The 21,639-nt window shown below is 35.5% G+C and overlaps 1 protein-coding gene across 1 annotated transcript in view; it reads left to right on the top strand.

Annotated features, from left to right (window-relative positions):
* Nucleotides 1-21,639, top strand: part of PSME4 (proteasome activator subunit 4) — an 84,821-nt gene that overhangs the window by 9,255 nt on the left and 53,927 nt on the right. The window contains exons 2-7 of the mRNA XM_046660412.1: nucleotides 8,415-8,555; nucleotides 9,235-9,351; nucleotides 16,941-16,985; nucleotides 18,856-19,005; nucleotides 20,503-20,566; nucleotides 21,115-21,189. Of these exons, the coding sequence (XP_046516368.1) occupies nucleotides 8,415-8,555; nucleotides 9,235-9,351; nucleotides 16,941-16,985; nucleotides 18,856-19,005; nucleotides 20,503-20,566; nucleotides 21,115-21,189 (592 nt within the window). The remainder of the gene's footprint in view (nucleotides 1-8,414; nucleotides 8,556-9,234; nucleotides 9,352-16,940; nucleotides 16,986-18,855; nucleotides 19,006-20,502; nucleotides 20,567-21,114; nucleotides 21,190-21,639) is intronic.

The following is a 21,639-nucleotide window of genomic DNA, read 5'->3' on the forward strand; positions in this document are numbered from 1 at the left end:
AGAGATATGAGCAAATTGACTATACAACGGTCAGTACTGAGAGCATCATATTGAAATAATCAGTTACCTGTCTCCCTCTCTAGGCTGCATGCTCCAGGACCATTTATTACTTACTTTTGTTTCCGTTGCCTATTGCCATGTCTGGCTCTTAAATGACACTCAGTAAAGCATTTCAAGAAATGAATGCCCTTTATCCATGTCTCAAGAGAGAAACAACTGGGAAAAGAATAGAGGGGTCATTATTAGATGTTAATAGTGAATGACTTTATTACTCTAGAAACTGTTCTGTCAATTTTAAGGTCATAAGAAATATAACTCTGAAATATAATATGCCGAAACTCCAGTGAGTGTGTTCAACCTGTGTTGGATGGGGATTAAAGTGTCTACCTCAGATCTCCTTGTCCATTTAGAGCCTTCCGTCAATTGGGTAAAGATGGTAAACTTGTTTTTTAGTGTCTTTTGGAAACCTACTCTTAATGTTTTAAAGCCAATTTGCTTAATTTGGTCAAATATTTATTGTTAGTTTGAAGGTTTTTCCCCCCCTCTTTAAAAGTACAGTTAGCCCTGTTGAGCTCTTTGTAATTACATAAGCTAGTATATTCCTCAAGATATACTTGTACATTGTCAGTTGAAAAAAGTGTTTCTTAGAATGTCTACCTTGTTTCATCTCCAGTTAGAGCTGAGGGTTAAATAGGTGTAGAGGCTTGGTGCCTGCAACCAAGTAGCTTTCATCATCTAAAATACAGTAATGTATACATACAGAACTATAGTATGAGATGGAACTTGAAAAATACTCACGTTTGGTACAAGCTATTAAGCGGTAGAGAGAACAGAGACTTTTCGTTGGGAATGAAGGAAGACTTCATGGAGGAGGAGTCTTAAAGGATAGATAGGCTTCTAAAGATATGAACAAATAATTCATGAGAAAATAATTATAATATGTAGTAAGCAAACCTCTTAAGGTATATTTAGCCACATAACTAATTAAAGAAAGACAAATTGAAACAGATTATATTGGTATTACATTATTTATTGATTGATTGATTTTTTTTTTTGAGGAAGATTAGCCCTGAGCTAACATCCGCTGCCAACCCCCCTCTTTTTGCTGAGGAAGACTGGCCCTGAGCTGACATCTGTGCCCATCTTCCTCTAGTTTATATGTGGGACGCCTACCACAGCATGGCTTGCCAAGTGGTGCCATGTCTGCACCCGGGATCGGAACCGGCGAACCCCCAGCCACTGAAGCAGACCTTGTGCACTTAACCACTGCGCCACTGGGCCGGCCCCTAGTATTACATTTTTAACGATTTAAATAGATTTTGAAAAGCATATATTGTGCTCCAGTCAGTCTGCTAAGGTGCAGTGGTTCTCAAATGTGGTGAAATGTCTGGGGAAACCCACTCCAGAATAATTAAATCGGAATGTCTTTCATGTATATTGATCAGTTATCCCTCACCAGGGCCTTGTCAGGAAACCCAGTTTTACAAATACACAGATTAAATGACTTGCCCAAGGGACTGACATGGAAGCTGTTTGAATTCTCGGCAAACTTGTTAGAACCATGCTGTTCCTGCCCGCTTGGCTGCTGTGTTGAAATCAAATATTCTGTCTGTCCAGAGTTGAGTATAATGTTGAGAGTTGCAAAGCAAGCTAGCGTGGAAACTGAAGACATTCTCCACTTTACATAACACCTAACTTGTCTTTATTCCATATCAGCAAGTCCCTTGGAATTAATATCCTTTATTGTTATTTATTTATTTGCGATAGTGTATCCTCTTCTTGATCCTCAGCTTGACCTCTTGGGAGGGGAAATGGGAGAATAAACAACGTTCTCGGTTGTGTGTTCTGACCGCAGACTGTTGTTGCTCTAGAGCTGTCTCCTGTGCCTCTTCCTGCCTCTTCCCCAAATGCTCAGATTATCTTGACTTGAGTTGCCTATTCAGAGTGATAACAGTTTTCTAATCTTTCAAGATTCGGTTCATGGATCACTTATATGTGATGAAACTTTGGTTAGAAAAAAAATGAATCACAAAACTCTAAAAATACATTTATCCCCCTTACTTCTATGTACTTTTCCATACACATCTGATGTCTCCTCGTATCTGATTGTGAGTTCTTGGCCGAAAGGGACTATTTGAATCCTACTCTTATCTAGTACCTATCACTTGCTAGAGAAATGCTTTCTGAATAAACAGGTAATTGAGTGAAAAGAAAAAGAGAGGTAGGTTTATGAGAATCACACTTTTTGTCTAGTCGCTTACTGTTTTTGGCAGTGAGAAGTTGTATCTGCATTTTTAATATTATGTGTAGTGATGAAGGACTTAGTCTTGGAATAAAGTCAAAGTAATGTGTTCCTGATCCTCTGGTTTTCTCTGCTAATTTTGCCTTATTTTTTTTTTTCTATTTGATGACAGTTTAGGAACAGAAGGAAAAGACTGGAACTGATATAGCTACAGCAGAGTGTGTTTTGTTTGTTTGTTTGCTAGAGGGAAGAGTTGAAGTTACTGTCTGAAATTGAATTTCGGACTTGTTCAGGGATTTCATTGGCCGTGGTAGTTTTCCTTGCTGTAAAATACTTGTCATTTAGCCCCAGCTGGCGGGTATTAAGACATTTAAAAAAATTCTTAGGTCTCCCTATTTACTCGACTATTTTGCATTTTGGTAAAGTTTTAAAATGTAACTGCAACACATTTCTTTTAGAGAAATTTCTAATTAATCTTTTTGTTGGTATTATGAATGGAACAATTTTCTTTCAACCACCACTGTTTTTTATTTGAATACCATACAGGAAGGCTACTGATTTCAAAAAATGTATTCTGCAGAAGTATTTTTTTGGTTGATTGTTTCAGATGTTTTAGATATAATCACAGCATTGACACCACACTATTCTACCTTGCCTGAAACAATTACCCTTATTTTTGTTTCCTAGTTTACTATTTAATCTAGATTCAGAATAATGCTAAATAATAATGGTAAGCGTACTTGTTATTGTCCTGGCTCTGAAGTGCCTCTTGGAAGGATGATGCCTTAATTCTGGTACTTGCTATTTAATTAAGACTCATATGTGTGTGTTTAAATGATTTAGTTTCTTTTTGTTATACTTTGTTAATATTTGCTAATTTACTTTTTATTATACTTAGACTGTTTGGCCAGAATAATTTCCACCTGTTAGAATTAAGTCAAGGTTCTTTGTGGCCTAGTTTATGACCAGTTTTTATAGGTGTTCCACAGAAGATTGAAAAGAGGGCATAGTTTCTGTCAGTTCACAATTGTTATGTGTGTCTTTTAAAGTCAGCTTTATTAATTATAGAATTCTAATTACTTTTAGGTGGTCAGGTTAAAATATTAAAGGTGCACAGTAATTGCTTTTGTTGTGTTTTTCAGCACATACAATTTCCTTTTCTTTTTTGAGACTGTGTAACAGGTGGTATTGTGTACTATTAGCAGGAGATGCATAGTCCGTAAGCACCACGTCAGCAGGCTGACCCCTACTTTTTGATATTTTGACTTTGATATTCTGAATTTTTACTTAGGACATATTGCTAGATGTCAGATTTTTTAAAAATGATCCATAAATACTTTTAAGTGCTTTCAATGAAAACAGTTCAATTCTGGTTTTTAAATTTTCAAACTAAAATTCTATTTTTTGTCTTTTGAGTAGGACTAACCAAAATAAATTGTTTAGTTAAATATCGTTGCTAAATGTCTTACATGTTTTATAATTACAGATAGTCTCAATGTTGCTCTAAAATAATGTTAATTTTACTTTATTGATGGATATAGTTAGAACCTTAGAAACCCAGTGATTGCCTTGAAGAAAAATAACTGGTAAATTATAAAGCTTTTTGAAAACCAGTATTTTTAGTCTTTAGCCAAGCTCTAATTCTTTATTTCAGTAGCGTTGTATAATTTTATGTTTTACGTTAAATTTCCTTGTAATGTATAGTAAACTATCTTTAGGACGTATAGTAGAAAAAACCTCGGCAGTATTATACATTTTATTAAATAATTACTGTTCCTAGTATGTTACTCTTTCTTTACTTGGGATTAAAAATTAAAACATTTGATAAATACACTAAGGTTGTGAGGAGGAAGCAGTTTAGGAAGAGTTTTGTATTATCTTCTATTGTTTTTTCCCTGCTGTGGGAGGGTAATGACTTGTCTTCTATATATTCTGGATAGTTTAACAAATATTCTATTGAAAAGTTCAATCATGACTGTTACCAAGGTTTTCAAGTATTTTGAGACATCCATTGGTAATTTTTTAGTCCTAATTTTTTTTTTTCTTTTTTGAGGAAGATTAGCCCTGAGCTAACTTCTACCAATCCTCCTCTTTTTGCTGAGGAAGACTGGCCCTGAGCTAACATCAGTGCTCATCTTCCTCTACTTTATACGTGGGACGCCTACCACAGCATGGCTTGCCGAGCTGTGCCATGTCCGCACCCAGCATCTGAACTGGCGAACCCCAGGCCGCCGAAGTGAAACGTGTACACTTAACCGCTGAGCCACCAGGCTGGCACCTAGTCCTAAAATTTAATGTGAAAATAAATTGGAAAAAAGGAATAGGCTGTCTCTAAATATGGTCTAAAGTAGGGTTTTTGAACACAAACAGAAAAATCAACTGGAGTAGTTTTAAAACATGAAGACTCTTAGCCTCCACTCAGTATTTTTAAAATTTTTTTTTCTTTTTACAGCTTTATTGCGTTTAGCACACTCAATATTTTTGATGGACTAGAGCTAAGATGGAACCCAGGAATATACATTTCAAGAGTTACCGTCATAATTCTGATTTATTGATCTTTTGACCACATTTTCCCCTAAAGATAAATCTATACTCCATTCGTGTTTCTAGTCTCATTTTATCTATATCTTTTTTAAAAAAAATTGGTGTATAGTATTGTTCAGTAAAGTATGTTGAATGCGCTAGTCTTAAATGTGCATGCAACGTGATAGATTTTTCTATGTGTGCACTCATGGAACCACCACACGGATTCAGATGTACAATATTTCCAGCACCCTATAAAGTTCCGTGTTCCATATCAGTGCTCCTTCAGAGGTCACCACTGCTCACTTTGACACTGTTGATTAGTATTGTCCATTCTTTAAAATGGAATCATACAGTGGGCATTCTTTTGTGTTTGGCATCTTTTGTTCAACATGATGACTGTGAGATTTATCTACATTTTGACACGTATCTTTGGTTGACATATGCACTCATTGCACATACCTAGTAGTGAGATTGCTGGTCATAGTCTAGACAGCCTTTGGTTTAGCTTTACTAGGTAATGTCAAGCAGTTTTTCCAGAGTCACTGTACCACTTTATACACCCATCAGTAACAAATGAAAGGTCCAGTTGCTCCACATTCTCACCAAAACTGGGTCTTATTAAGCTTTTAAATTTTAGCCAGTCTCGTAAGTGTGAAGTGGTACCTTAATTTGGTTTTAATTTGCTTTTATTGATGAGTAATGATGTTGAGTATGGTTTCATATGTTTATTAGTCATCTGGCTGTTGTCTTTTGAGAAGTGCCTACCTGAGTCTTCTGTCCATTTTTTATTCAGTAGTGTCTTTTTCTTACTGAATTGAAGACGTTCTTATGTAATTTGGATATGAGTTCTTTGTCAGATAGATATACATATTTCAAATATCTGACTGGGCTTTTCACTTTTAATGGTGTGTAATTGTGAATAGAAGTTCTTAATTTTAATGAAGACCAGTTATTAATGTTCTTCAGTACTTTTTGTGCTCTTCAGAAGGAATCTTCTTGGACAGCATTTTGAGAAATGCTGAGACAAGAACCACTTTCTGGTTGGTGAGAACTGTTTGCTAGTTGACAGGCTAAAACAGGAAGTTTCTGAGTCATCCCCCTAAAATCGCTAGTTTTGTCAGCAGTGCTGGCTCCTCTAGGAATTCCCCTGTTGGTCTCTTCTTTTCGTAGTATTAAATTTTGGGCTCTGAGTTTTACGTCCCTGACGTTAAGTACACAGTTATCTTTCTACCGCAGTAGAAGCAGTGGGCTGCTGTAGCTGAGTTGTTTCAGTGGCTTAGAGCAGTGTTTCTCCAGTTTCTCCATGGAAGTATCCTAGCCACGAGTTAAGTGAGTACATAACTCCAGGGGCATCTGGAGTCCTGGCAAGGCCTGAAGTAGTCACTGAAAGCAAGGAATGCTTCTTTGAACCCCTCTGTTTTATCTTAAAACTATGTGTCATGTTTTAGGGATATAGTTTATTTTCATTTGAAAGTACTATTTAAATGATTCTAGTTTTTACTCCTAAATTTAGAGTGAAATTGCGGGAGGCTTCAGGAGACTACCATGTTTATTCAGCAGCTTGCAGTACCTCTGGCAGCCCTGGGCTTAGGGTCTCTATATATTGTCTTGAATCCGTTTGCTTTACCAGCCCAGAGTGGTTGAGAACCTTTCACAGTAATTATGGCACAGGCAGAATAACAGGGCTTGTTCCTCTGTCCCCCATATTGCCAGTTGCATAGTCCCAAGGTGAGATCATGGGGATTATAGTTTGAAATTATAGAAAAAAGCTGAGTAAATACACACAGCCTGAGAAACTGAAAGAGTGCTCCTAGTGGACCAAGAATTTTGAAGAATTTCTGGAAAAAGAAAAGCAATTATGTACCCTAATTTTAAAAGTTAAGTGTAAGTTTAATTTGATCTTGGCTGCTGTTGGGAAGTGCTAAACATCATTTAAGGGACCTGTCAATGCTATTTTTTCTGTTGATTTATGTATTTAATTGTCTGTAAAATTGTCTTCCTCAAAGGAGTTTATGGTTTTAAGTATCTAGTAATTTGTTCTAAGTAAGTTTTGGTTACTTAGTTTTAGTTACTTCTGAATCCTTAAATATGCTATGATTAGTCATTCTTGCTTTTGGGGACACATTTGCCTTAAATTTGCTTACAGTTAGTGCTTTTGATTACATTGGTTCTGTAAAGTTAAAAAATTGAAAATGTATGCTTTTGAGATAAAAATATGTATTATTTTTGGTAGTAATTTAATTTTATTGTAATAATTATGAATTACGTCTTAGAAACAAATAGTACAAGTTATGCAACTTGCTGTATTGTTTCAGGATTCTAAGTAAGCCATATGCATTCTTCAATGATTCTTGTAGTTAAAACAATAAACTTATATATCTGTATTTTGTTGTTTAACTTTAATTATGTTGTGATATGCTTTTTAAAAGTAGTTCCCGGGAGTTACAAGTGTATCATTATCTTGAATGAGCTTTTGTTTAATAAAGGAATAGGGGCACAGTTCTTTTTTTTTTTCTTTGAGGAAGATTAGCTCTGAGCTAACTACTGCCAATCCTCCTCTTTTTGCTGAGCAAGACTGGCCCTGAGCTAACATCCATGCCCATCTTCCTCTACTTTATACGTGGGACACCCACCACAGCATGGCTTTTTGCCAAGTGGTGCCATGTCCGCGCCCGGGATCCGAACCTGGATCTGAACCGGCAAACCCGGGGCCACCAAAGCGGAACATGCGAACTTAACCATTGTGCCACCGGGCCAGCCCTGGGGCACATGAGTTCTTTGCAGCTTAGGACCAGAGGCCAGTTAAGACCATATAACAATAAGACGGCAGTGTTTTAATTGGTCATTAAATGTTGATGAGAATTCAGTTATCATTATAAGCCTTATGTTTATAATACTTACTTGGTAATCTCTTAACTAAAATACAGAATAATTCTTTCATGCATAATGATGTATGGATATAAAATGCTTAATGTCAGAGGCATTTGAAATTAGAGTGTCACAATATATTTTTTTCTTGTGACAAAAACATAAATTTCCCCTTTTAATAATTTTTGTATGCAGTACAGTGTTGTTAACTATATGTACATTGTTGTACAACAGATCTCTAGAACTTTTTCATCTTGCATGACTGAAACTCTACCCACTGAACAGCAGCTCCCTGTTTCTTTCCCTCACGCCCCTAGCAACCACATTCTATTCTATTTCTATGAGTTTGATTACTTTAGATACCTCATACAAGTAGAATCATGCTGTATTTTTATCATTGGCTTATTTCATTTAGCATAGTGTCCTCAGGGTTCATCCATGTTGTAGCATTGTAGAATATGACAGAATTCCCCCTTTTTTTCCTTTCTTTTTTTTTTGCTGAGGAAGATTCGCCCTGAGCTAACATATGTTGTCAATCTTCCTCTTTTTGCTTGAGGAAGATTGTACTGAGCTAAAATCTGTGCCAGTCTTGCTCTGTTTTTTGTATGTGGGGTACCACCACAGCATGGCTTGATTGTGGCGTGTGGGCCCGCACCCAGGATCTGGACCTGCAAACCCTGGGCTGCCCAAGTGGAGTGCATGAATTTAACCACTACGCCACTGGACTGGCATCTCACCGTACCTATTTTTAAAGGCTATATCAATTTTTCTCTTGCAGATATATTCGACTTTATGGGAGAAAATTTAGCAAAGAAGATCATGTTCTTTTTATCAAGTTGTTATATGAGCTGGTATCGATTCCAAAACTGGAAATCAGCATGATGCAGGGATTTGCCCGTCTCTTGATTAACTTGTTAAAGTAAGTCAGTTTCCTTTGATTTCTGCTAAGATTTTTTGGTTTGTTTCTTCAGGGTTTTAGAGAATGAAAACCAAGCGTTCTTTGGTAAGAAGACGAAGTCCCAAATTGTGAGTTTGGAAAAAGATTGCAGAAAACTTTATTATAAGTTTAACCATATGTGTTAATTAACCTTTTAATTAAAGTCATCTCCTCCATGAAGCCTTCTCTAGCACACACTGAACTATGTCTTGTTTCATTTATATATAATATATATATAATTATATAATATATATAATATATATTTATATATAATTATATATAATTTATATATAATTCTCTTCCCTTATATAGGTTGTAAGACCCTTCAAAGGGATCATTTATTCTTTTGCTTATCCCAAGGCACCCAGCACAATGCTGGAAACATTAAGAACTCCATAGATAGTGTGGGAAAAAATGAAATTCATGTACAATAATGATGGCACAAATTTACATGTCTCTTTTCACCTGGTGCTCTTTGAGGTTTAAGCAGCAGCAAGAATCTGGTGCATTGTTCTTCCTGATACTGTGTTCTGCTGGTACTGGGCTGTGGCTGGGAAAAGCAGAACCCAGTGTGATGACAGCAGCATTTAACAGCTGTCCTCCCTCTGTAGTAGGTACCTGTGTACACATACATCCATATGTATTTACTTTTTTTAATTAGGAAAAAGGAACTTCTTTCAAGAGATGATTTGGAGTTACCTTGGAGACCTCTTTATGACATGGTGGAAAGGATATTATATTCCAAGACAGAGCACCTGGGATTAAATTGGTTTCCTAAGTAAGCATTTCCTTTTAAAGTACTTCTTTGGGAGCACTTGGGGGCTTTTAGAAGGTTGATCACAGTTGAGAAATGGGGTTATTTGAGATAAGCAAGCAAATATACATTTTAATGTGTTCATTTCTGTGTAACTTGACTCCTAAAACAATTTATGGCCCTCTTTAAACTATATCCAAAGCTGCACTTGAGAATTTGCCACCAAGGTATCTCTTAATGGCTAACATCACCATACTGGCCCAAGAAAGCAAGGGATTTTTATTTGAAATCTAGTATTTTGTCATTAAAAGTAATACACATTTGGCGTTCTTTGTAATATATCCCCGTGTTTTAATTCTCTAAGTAAAGTGAATGCTTCAAGAAGAGGAGCTTTGTGTATTCCAGGGGGTGCCCACATCCCAGAGAGTGCACGGTGCCAGTGAAGGAAGATCCATTTCAGTGACTGACTGTTCTTAGAGCATAAACTATTCAAATGCACGCTCCTTGGTTTATGTTATTTCCTAGTAATGTTTAGACATGCAGAGAGTATAAATCTCTTGCTGATTATGGCTTCTTGTATGTGCATCCTTCCTCTTCCAGCTCTCTAATTTGGGTATGTTTTGTATTTTGTTCTGAATTTACAGAGTATAATATGATCACCTCTCCTTTTTGGTTGATAGTGATTTCAGCCTTGACTCCGGAGTATCATTTCTGCCCCACAAGGGTTTGTCCAGTTGCGATCTAGCTCTTAATGTTCTCAACCTTAGTACGTTTGGCTTAAAATTGTCTTAAATTATTTGTGATTGAGGTTTATTTTCAGGAAATTTTTCCTTCCATATTTAATAGCTGTTTCCTCTCATTATCTAGAGTTGTTTGTCATGTACATATGTACTCATTTCCTGAAGAGCACCATTTTATATGCCTACGTTATTTTCCTTTTTCTCTTTTATAAATTGTCTTTCAGGCTTTATTTCTGTGGTTTCTCTTTTGATCCCAGACATGTGTATGTTATTTCGTTACTTCTTGTAGCCTCCCCAGTTCAGTTCATTTAATGCATGATTAGTCCTCAGGCTTCATTCATCATTCAGTTAGCATGCTGTCTTTGTTATACCCTTACTGTAGAATTGTTTGAAAATGATTACAGATGGCAGACTTAAAAGATTTTCAAGTCATAGGTAAATAGTGAAATGAAAACCCAAAATTTAACATAAAAACTTTGTTGTAAAGATACCTTTTGAAGAGCCGGCCTGGTGGCACAGCACTTAAGTGCACACGTTCTGCTTCTTGGCAGCCCGGGGTTCACCAGTTTGGATCCCGGGTACAGACATGGCACCGCTTGGCAAAAGTCATGCTGTGGTAGGCATCCCACATATAAAGTAGAAGAAGATGGGCATGGATGTTAGCTCAGGGCCAGTCTTCCTCAGCAAAAAGAGGAGGATTGGCAGTAGTTAGCTCAGCGCTAATCTTCCTCAAAAAAAAAAAAAAAAAAAGATACCTTTTGAGGTGATGGGGTGATGGCCCCATGGCCGAAGTGGCCAAGTTTGTGCACTCTGCTTCACCAGCCCAGGGTTTGCCGTTTTGGATCCTGGGTGCAGACCTGCACACTGCTCATCAAGCCGTACTGTGGTGGCATCCCTCATAGAAGAACTAGAATGACCTACAACTAAGATATACAACTATGTCCTGGGCCTTTGGGGAGAGGGAAAAAAAAAGGAAGACTGGGGCTGGCCAGTGATAACAGCTGTTTTCCTGGAAATTTTGTCAGTGCTTATCGTTCTTTCCCTGTGTCTTGGTATTATTACCATGTCTTTTCCTGAAGCTTCACATTATCCCTGCTCTTGTGGAAATCTTTGTCCTTAAAAGTTACGCCATGGCTATTCCTGGTCTTTTGAAGAGCCACTGTGTCTTTGCTGAAATCTTTGCTGTACAATGGTACTTTTAGTTTTTCAGTCCTCGCAACTGTTCTCTGTCCACTGAATTTCTAAGAGGGAATCATTTAAGACACATTAAAATTTGCTTTTCTACTTAAGGTTCAATTTAGCACACTAGTATGGCAAGTGTTTTGAACTTTTAAAGCCAAGGGATAAAATTAAGACTTTTAACAAATATTTTATTTTAGAAAATCCCTTAAAGAGGCCTTTAATGTGGCATGCTTTTGGAAATGGTGTTTTGTTTTGAGTATTTTCATCTTAGATGTATTCTGACACATTTTGAAACAGTTTTGTCAGCTGACTTCATGTGTTCATACTATTTTTAGAGTACTATTTTTATAATCAAAAGTGAAGGATTGCTTCATTTGTTAACTGTCTTTCAAGTCTTAAACTCATGTGCCTTATTTGTCCTTGTTGAAACCACTACTTAGAGTGCCATGCATTTCAGCCCGATTCTAAAGGCTGGTTCTGTTACTTGGAGCAAGGATTATTAAGCTGCTTCTCTTTCCCCTTGTCTTCCTCTCTCTCCCTCCCCCTCTCCTCTCCTCTCTTTCCTCCCTTCCTTCTCCTTTCTTTTTGCCTCAGGAGCAAAAGACCCTCTTCACTCTCACCTGTTTCTATTTTCTACTGGGGAAACAATTTGTAGGGTTTTTTATTCAGTAGAAAAATAGAAATTGGAAAGGAGCTAGGTGGTTGTGAGCTTGATACTAGCAACATAAGAATTGCTTATAGTTTACTTCATAAAGGAAGCATTTGAATCTTATGGGCTTGGTTTTAATTCATAAAACGATGTCCCGTAAACTTAATTGCAGTAGCATATGCAAGTTACCACTGTAGGCAGCACACTAATGAAGGGTATTGCTGTTAACAAGATGTGGGGATTTGTGCATAGATCAGCCTTTGCAAATTGGCAGACAGTTCATATTTGAATTGCTTTGTGTATAAATTTGTTTTAGTTATCACTGTCAATTTAGTTTTTATGGGTTGTTTGGTTTTAAGGTTTACATATTTGCTTCACGAGTAGTTTGGCCCTAGATAACTCATTTACTTTAAAAAAAATTTTTTAGGGCTGGCCCCGTGACTGAGTAATTAAAGTTCGACTGCTCTGCTTCGGCAGCCCAGGGTTTCACTGGTTCGGATCCTGGGCGTGGACATGGCACCGCTCATAGGGCCATGCTGAAGCGGCGTCCCCCATAGCACACCCAGAGGCACTCACAACTAGAACATACAACTACAACTGTGTACTGGGCTTTGGGGAGAAGAAGAAGAAGGACGAAAAAAAAGATTGGCAACAGATGTTAGCTCAGGTGCCAATCTGTAAAAAAAAAAATTTAAGTATTTTTCTTTTATATGTATTGTTCTAAGAGGATCGTACATTGTTAGACTTTTTCATTTTTCCTGTTAATCTCCCTATGAAGAAATTTGTTATTTCCCTTTTCTGGTACTTGTTCTTGATGGTATTTGTTTCTCTGTTGATCTATTAAAGGACCATTTGGGTTGGTGCTCTTATCCTTAAGATACAGTTAATTCCTTTGTTCCCCTCCTTCCCGCCTTCAACACATGGAAGTGGCATGTTCTTAACCTCTTTTGGGTGTTTCTTGGCACATGTGGCCACATTTCTAAGCTTAAGTTACTTACTACCAGCAGCTCAGAATGATATCTAGCTACAGAATTTAACATGATAATGAAACGATGGAAGTAATTTCTCTAAGGACCTGTTGCTGTTTAAAATAGTTTACAGTTATTAATAAACAATGATTATTAATGTGATATTTGCAGTGATTTTTTAGTGTGGTATTTGAGGAACATTGCTTGTTTTTAAATTCTACTTTTACTTTTGTTTTTAAATTAGGGAATAAATGGTTTATTTTTATTATGACTTCGATAGTGTTTCTTCCAAAGTTATGTCTGTGTTACAGTGATCTTTCTTTAGAAACTTCTCTTTCTAAAGCAACTTAAAAAAATGCTTAGTTCAAAATGATCAGGCTCGTCGTCACTTAAAGCGATTAGACATGCTCTTTTTATATGATTGGTCAGGATTATTACAACTTAATAATTGCCATAGAGGCATATTTTTTCTTTAAGTAATTGTAATGAAAAACCAGTGTTATTGCAACATCAGTAATGAAGATATTATACTTCATTTATACCTTTCCATGGTAAAATTATCTTGACCCTAATATTGTGTGAAGTGACTGTGAAAAATGGCTACTTGCCAATTTAACCAAGCAATATTAGATTTTGAAAGATTAGATATGAGATGCGTAGTGTTTGGTTAACTGATGATGGATTTGTTTAGATTTAGAGAAAGCAGGTAAAACTGAGTTCTTCTAGATGAAGAGGCACAGTCTTAAGAAAAAAATGCTATATAAACAATTATCATTAAATTATAAGGTTAAAGCAGGGGTATATAGAGTATGCCAGTGTCACAGTTTCCCAGTTCATTTATGAAAAAGCAACTATGATTATTTTGAAATTAAATTTTAGGTCAGGAATTGTCAGGTGAAGCTGAAAGTACTTCTGGCTATGGGCAGTCCACACTGCTCTCACCTTGAATATATCATTTGCTGTACATTTCTCTGGTTTAGAAGTGAATGTTGTCCTGATAGTTAGGTAAGGCCAAGGAGGCAGGAAGCATAACCCTCCAGGTGTATATAAGTCCACTATCTTAGTAAAGTAACTGTAGCTTTTGGCTTTCCTCAGCCTTCTCTGCTACATATTTGGCACTCACTTTATTAATATCATCATAAGGAATCATAAAGAATGTCATCATAAGGAAAGTGTGACCCAGAGAGGAAAATTCACACAGTCATTTGTTGAAACTGGGACAAGAACTCAAGAACTGGGACAGGAACTTAACTTTCTGCCCTAATAAATAGGGTGGCGGTTTGGGGGGGAAATTCCTATTTTGATGTGATTTCCTAAATATAAACTAATAGCTACAGTAGGATAAATGTAAAAGCAAAGTGAACACAAAAATTTAGTTCTTAAAGAGATTGAAAATATAATTTATCTTGGATAAGTATGACATGAAAATGATAGTTAACATTTATTGTGCTTAATCCTGGGCCAGATAACTGCTTTCTTTACGTTATCTCATTTTATTTTTGTCACAGCCTTATGAGAATAGGTATTGTTGCTCTTACATAGATGGAAAAACTGAGGCTATAGTATTGCACTACTAGTAAGTAGCCAAACTGGTCTTTAAATTCAGATCTGTCTGACTGCTAAGCCCAAGCTGTGAACCATTACATGATAAACTACGGCTTTCTTTTCAACTTAACATGCCTTTTCTACGAGGAAATAGGGTCTGAGAAAACTCATCCAAAGCTTAGTCCCTCTGTAGATCCCTTTTGATTTTTTTTTAAAAAAAGTGTTTTGAATTACCACTTTAGTATTATAAATTTCCAGCAATTGGAAAAGTGTGTGGTGATTATTCACTCCCTCTAAAAATTAGTGAAATAGAGTCTAGTAGCATCTAGCTTTAACCTTTTATTTTATTTTTAAACAGAAACATTGTTCCCTTCATCTTGAGCGATTACAAGAATCCCAAAAGGTCACTATACAGATATCACAGGTTAGAGAGATTGTACCCTTTTCTGGCTAAAGAGCATAAATCCAATGGCACAGGCCTTATATAGAAGGAGGGGTTGAAATTGACTATTTAGAGGAATTAAATCACATTCCCACACAGGCTCTTCCTCTACTGAGTGAAGCAGCAGCTATCAAGTATTATAGTTAACCGCCTATTTTCCTGAAGAATGAAAGAAACTGGAGAAAACATGTAGCTGTGCTGCCTTTTATGACCTGCTTTCCAGAATTATTTTGACACTATATGGAAGTTTGTTGGTAGAATAGAGAAGTTACTCAATGAAGAGAGCAGGTTCTCTGTGTCGTACTCCCACAGAAACAGAAACACAGAAAGTAAATGTGAAGTTACCATGAACACAAACTTTGAGGACTGGTAGCGTTACAGATCTTCTGCTTGTTTCTTTGGACAGAGAGTGTACCATTTTAGAATTATGTTTTTAAAACTTGCATTTCAGTTGATCTATTATTTAGTTTGGAACTAGATGGCTCTTTAAATCTTGCCTCTTAATTCCATAATTTGTTTCTAAATGGAGTTCTTTAGTCCAAACTAAAAGATCCGAAGATCTCTACTCTTTGTTGCCCTAATAGAAAATGTTTATTGAGCATTGTAAATACATAAATAGATAAATATAAACCTGTATAAATATGTAGGAACACATAGCCTTGTTATAAGCACTTTGGAAATCCCCAGAAGTATAAATCATAGTTGTGATCTTCAGAGAGTTTTAAACAGAGTTAGAGAGAAGTTTGCCTTTTGGTTATTTTTACCAGGCAAGCTAATATGTTTTCTGAACTAAATTCTGTGTTTCTGAATTGCTTAGCTTGTTTGTGAGAGAAGGTGGAACCTTTCTCTGATAATCAGAGAAAATGCTTCATGATGGCCCTCTGGCCATGCGGTCATCTTTTTTATTTTAGAATTACCTCGTGAGTTGTAGCCCGGTTTCCTGTTTAGTTAATTTTTTTCTGAATAGTTTGAAAATTAAAGGGGATTCCTACGACTTCAAGTAGTGAAATTATAGTATTCTCTCTTGGTTACATAATATATTGACTGTTTGAGCTGAGTTTGGTTTGTGTTAGTCCTTGGAATTTCTTTGCAGATTAGTTCTTGAGTTTTCAGAGAAGTTGGATAGACTTCTGAACTTAAGAATTTCAGGAAGCTTAATGAGAAAGTGTCAGGTGGAAGCACTGCCTGAAAGTTACCTCTTTCCCCCATAATTTTTTTTTCTTGAGATTTGGAGACTTGTTTTATTTTTACTTGTACACATCATACTGTAAGTAGTCACACATCTATTTTAAAATTTCAGTTCAAAATTACCTAATGCCCCTTTGTTTTGTTTATTTGCATTTGACCTCTTTTCAACGATGGTCTAGTTAATATTTTAAGTATTCCATTCTGGTCCTGTGTGTTTAAACCAGGGTACATTGGCCTTTTCATTAAAACAGAAATGTTTATTAAAAATTCATATACAGATATTTATGTTTTCCTGTATTCACTTGAGCCACCTGCAAGTTGGAAAATAAGTAGGAGCTTTTAATGTTAGTCCACTAACTTTTTAATTAGCTGATCAAAAAGATTCCTGTTGCTCTTTTGGATGATTGTTGCTGGTAGTAAAGTGCCTTGGAAGGTTATAGAACTCTCATCAGTTGGTTACAGAAAACTAGTTTCTGGCAGTTGCTGATAGAAGCATACCAGATTTAGGTATGTCAGCTGTTTGTGTTTTGGTGTAAAAACACTTTAATAAAAATTAAAAATTAGTATGTGAAGTTTTAAGCCACTGAACATACTTGATGTGTTGATAAGTATGGTCATTGCTGCCTACCTTGTAAAGATTGAAAATGATTTGTCCTTTTCCCAGTTTTCTTCCCTTTAGTTCATAGCAGAGAAAGAGCAAAATGAGGGCAAAGGAAAGAGTAGATTAAGTAGTTTAGGTAATTCTTGCAATTCTGTCTGTGTGAAAGAAAAGGATTAGTTATTGCGTGTACACATATAATATCTAAATGAGCATGTCTTAGAGATATTTATTAATTGAATTAGATGTATTCTTAAAATACACCAACCTAATTTATCAAATGGCTTTCACCCCCCCACAGTTCTGTAGAAAATGTCCTCAAAACACTCGTGAAAAGCTGCCGACCGTAAGTAGCTTCTCAATTTATAAAGCCTCTTGTTTCTGTGAGTTTTTCCCCATTTATAGTATGCTTTGAAGAGGAAATTAAAGATATAAATAGTTTCCGATGTTGTGAAGTTATTCATGGGGCGCAACATATCATTTCCAATTCTTGAACTGATCTTTTCAGATTTTGTTTATAAATTTAGAAATTTTTGAGTGATGTGAGTGTCAGTTGTTAGAAAGTAAGAATGCCATAATTTATGTATAATTGTCTTTATTTGAAACATTTCCTAGAGTATAGTTACTTAGATCAAAAATATTTTCCAAAATGAGCATTGTAGCTATTGCATTAAAAGATAAGTAATAATAAAAAGGTGGTCCATACATTTTTTTCTAGTATGTTCTCTTTCGGTAGAATATTTGACTTTGAATATCGCATATTCTCATGTTTAAAGATGAATATGAGTAGAATTTAGTTTTAATTAATTGAAGTCTAGTTCTGTGGGCTTGCACTATTTTTTTGTTCTTGTTAATCAAGCTGTTCTAAGACAACTTATCCTGCTATGGATGCAGTGATTTCTTTTGAATGGAAATTCCTATATTTATCATAAGCTTATATGAGTTACAGTTATTTTATAAATCAAATATTTGTTGTTGACCTACTATGCCTCTCAGTCTTGGGCAAATATATTTTCAGGATATAAAATGTTTCCCTTTTAAGAGACTTAAGATCTAACCTGAGTCATAAGCCACCAATGAGCCGTGTCACTTTTTGCTAGGCAGTTATCCTCTTGGCCTCTATTTCCTCACTGGTAATTTGATCATCACGGAAGTGTTTGCTGGTTTTTAGGTTCTTAAGTAATTCATAGAACATCCAAGCTTTTATTTTGGATTACTAGGCTAACAGTTGACTCTGAAAAATTAGGAAAGGGAATTGATATATAAGATCTTTGAAGGTGAAATATATTCTACTTTTTTTTTTCCCTCCAATTCTAACCTGTTGCACAGTGACCTGGCGTATAAATGCTTGATGAAATCAACAGAAGTATTACTAGAAATGTAATTTTGTTTTTCTCGTAAAGGAATGAAGTGATTCTAGTTAACAGGTATATAAAGATCTAATAGGATTGATAATATGATACGTAGGCCAGACCTACAAGTGTATTTGAAAGGGTTTCCTGACTTTTTGGGCCATACTCAAATCAGAATTTCTAATGCTCTTTCTTATTTTAAACCCATTACTGAATATTTGGTAATTATACCTGGGTCCACTTTATCTATTTACCTTTTTGTGTGTATATGCACACTTCAGATTTTAATTTTGTAAATCTCTACCCAGGGACACTTTTGCCCATTTCGCAGAGTTGTAGAATGGTCGAGCCTGTAGGACCAGATCATGTGGTCCGGTCCTCTCTTACATACAGGAGGGCTGTGGTCCACTGAGGGCAAATGGTTTGTTCACAGGTACCTAGATATTCCTGGGCTGATGTTCTCTTCTCACTTCACTGATTATCCATTTCTTATACAGCCTGGATTCTCTATGACAAGATTTTTTTCTGGTGCTGTTACATAGCACATAGGAACTAAAAATACAGCAACCATGTTTTAAGTTTATAGGTGATTTGAGTGACTTTGTATTTTTCTTAGTTTTATCAACTTTATAGCATTTCTCTAAGTCCCATAGACAAGAAGAAAATTTACTTTATCCTAAGTGTGACAGGTATTTATTTTAGAGTTATAAAAATATGTGTTCCTTATAGGCTACTTTGACATTTGTAGTGTGTGATGTATCTTATGAAATCCATTCCCCCCTCCCCTTTTTTTGTCAGTTATTTATTGATATTGTAGAACTTTTAGACAATGATTCAGAAACATGAAAACTTTCTTTTTATTAGATATTTTCCAGCAGATGCCACAGCTGAGATGCTAGAAGAATGGCGGCCTTTAATGTGCCCTTTTGATGTAACAATGCAAAAGGCCATCACTTATTTTGAAATATTTCTTCCTACCTCCCTTCCTCCAGAACTTCACCATAAAGGTTTTAAGTAAGTATATACATATCTTGACAAATTCTAGAATACAGCAGGAAATACAGATATATAAGCAAACTATTAAAGCAATAATAAGTAAAAAAAGCCTTTTACCAGCTCAACCATTATGTTTATTATACTTGAAGTGTGTGAAGGCCAAAACAGTTAAACATGATTGAAAATAAAGGAGTAATGCTTGTATATCAAACCAAGTAAGATGAGGGCTTTAAGAAATTGAGAGAGAAAGAGTGATAAATGCAAAAAGGAGTGGAAAATACCAATAAATAGGTAGTAATAGAAATGTTAACTTGCATAGAATTTAGGAAAAGGAGAAGTATTTTCCTAAAACTTGGGTTTAACCGTCATCACATATAGTTTTTCTTGGATCTTTTTTTTCTTTAAGATTGGCACCTGAGCTAACATCTGTTGCCAGTCTTCTTTTTTTATTTCTCTTCTTTTTCCCCAAACTGCCCCCCGTACATAGTTGTATATTCCAATTGTACTATGTGGGACGCCACCTCAGCATGGCTTGATGAGTGGTGCCATGTCCGTGCCTAGGATCTGAACTGGTGAAACCCTGGGTCACTGAAGTGGAGCGCTTGAACTTAACCACTCGGCCGTGGGGCCGCCTCCCGCTTGGGTTTTTTTTATAATCTTTTTTTTTTTACTTTTTCTAATTTTTGCACCACTTTTAAGAACTATTTTTTTCTAGATGACTGTAGGTATATAATAAACCCTAGAATGAAAAACATTTGGACTGTACTTTTATGAAAAAAGAAAACAGTATAAAAAAAGACTGGAAGGATAATAGTAATTATCACTGTCGTGGGTTGATGCTTAGTTTTTCCCCCATGTTTTCTACAGTGAGATGTCAAATCTTTTATTTCTGTCAAATCAGAAATTTTGTATATAGCCATATATTTATGAAATGTTAGTTTTAATTTAAAAATTCTAAAAACTTATAATTTCTTTGAGATTTGTAAAGATTGGTTAATAATATTCAAACATTTTCTTGCCTCTGTATTCTCTTCTATTTCTTTAATTTGAGATAGTTTTCCCCACTATAATTTAATTGCATCTAACACTTTGTGGCTCATTTCTTTTGTGGAACATTTACTATAGTGCTAGTTAATGGCGTAATTACTAATTGGCTTACTAAAGAAAAGAAAGTAAGGAAGAGTTGGAAGAACAGGTAGTAACAGGAAAATATTAAAGGAGAAAGGCAAGGAGAGGAAGGAAAAACTTGAGCAGTTGTTAGATAGGAGTGGACGATAATTGTTTGACAGTGAAGTAGAAATTTGATGACATTACTCTTTTTTAGCATAAATAGGAAGGGGAATATTCAGACAAAAATAGTTCTTTGTTCCATTAACTTTTTAACTTTCAGTATTATTTTTTCTAGGTTGTGTAGTTATCATTAAGAATAATAGATTAAAAAAATACAAAGGATACCTGGCTTTGAACCACTTTCTATAAGTCACTTGCTATTTATAACAAATTTTTCTTCTTCAGACTTTGGTTTGATGAATTAATTGGCCTTTGGGTTTCAGTGCAAAATCTCCCACAGTGGGAGGGGGTGAGTATCTCCCTTTTTTGCTATACTTTTTAGTTTGGAAATAAATATATCAGATCATTTGATCAGTAGCTTCAGTTCCCTGGAATTGGCTATTAGCCATGTTATAATCAGTTTTTAAAATGTTTGTCTGCTGTATTCTAACAGAAGTAGACATTTCATTATTTTGGTTTTGTTAATATCTGGAAGTGCACACATGCAGTGGAGCACCTCGTTTGTCTCCTTTTATACCCTCACTAGCATGGCACTGGCTGGACACATAGTGGATACTTCCTATATGCTTATTGGATTGAAATTTCTTTTTCTGTTTGCATTGTGAATAATGCTTTGTCGTTTTCCTTTTTACAAGCATTTCAACTGCAGTTGATTTTAAATGGGTGTCAAGAATCAGAACTTACATTGGAAGATTTTTTAAAACTGAGTCATAAACCATATATTAAGTTGTACTAATAATGATTGCTGAATAGAACAAATGGATGAGAAAGAGGTGTGACTGTGACACTTAAAAACAACTGTATGTATTTAATTGTCTTTCTTTTGTTTGCTTTCAGCAACTAGTAAATCTCTTTGCTCGATTGGCTACAGATAATATAGGGTACATAGATTGGGATCCATATGTACCAAAGGTAATTAAGAACATTTGAACATAAAACAGCACTGACATCAACTTTATTCTTTAAGGAGACATGCTTTGTATCCTAATTCCTAATATCACATAAAATATTTTTTGATTATTAGTAAAAAACATATAACTTACAGAGACAGATCATTTATTTTCAAAAAGTAATTTGATCATATCAAAGTTATCATAAATGTGTGGTTTTTGTCTTACCTATTCAGGGCATGAAGTATAAGTTTCAGAGTGAGTAATTTAGAAAGTAGTATGTATGTTATTCAGGGTGTCATACATTCATACCTTCCAACAAATTTTGTATATTGTATTTGAATGCTATTCTAGAGTTTTCCCCACTTTTTAGATCACATGATATATTTTCCTAGAGTGCCTCTAGGTGTGGTATTCCTTTCTTTTCTTTTTTGGTGAGGAAGATTGGCCCTGAGCTAACATCCATGCCAGC

Source organism: Equus quagga, chromosome 5 (genome assembly GCF_021613505.1).
Source record: "Equus quagga isolate Etosha38 chromosome 5, UCLA_HA_Equagga_1.0, whole genome shotgun sequence".
NCBI classification, from domain to species: Eukaryota; Metazoa; Chordata; class Mammalia; order Perissodactyla; family Equidae; genus Equus; species Equus quagga.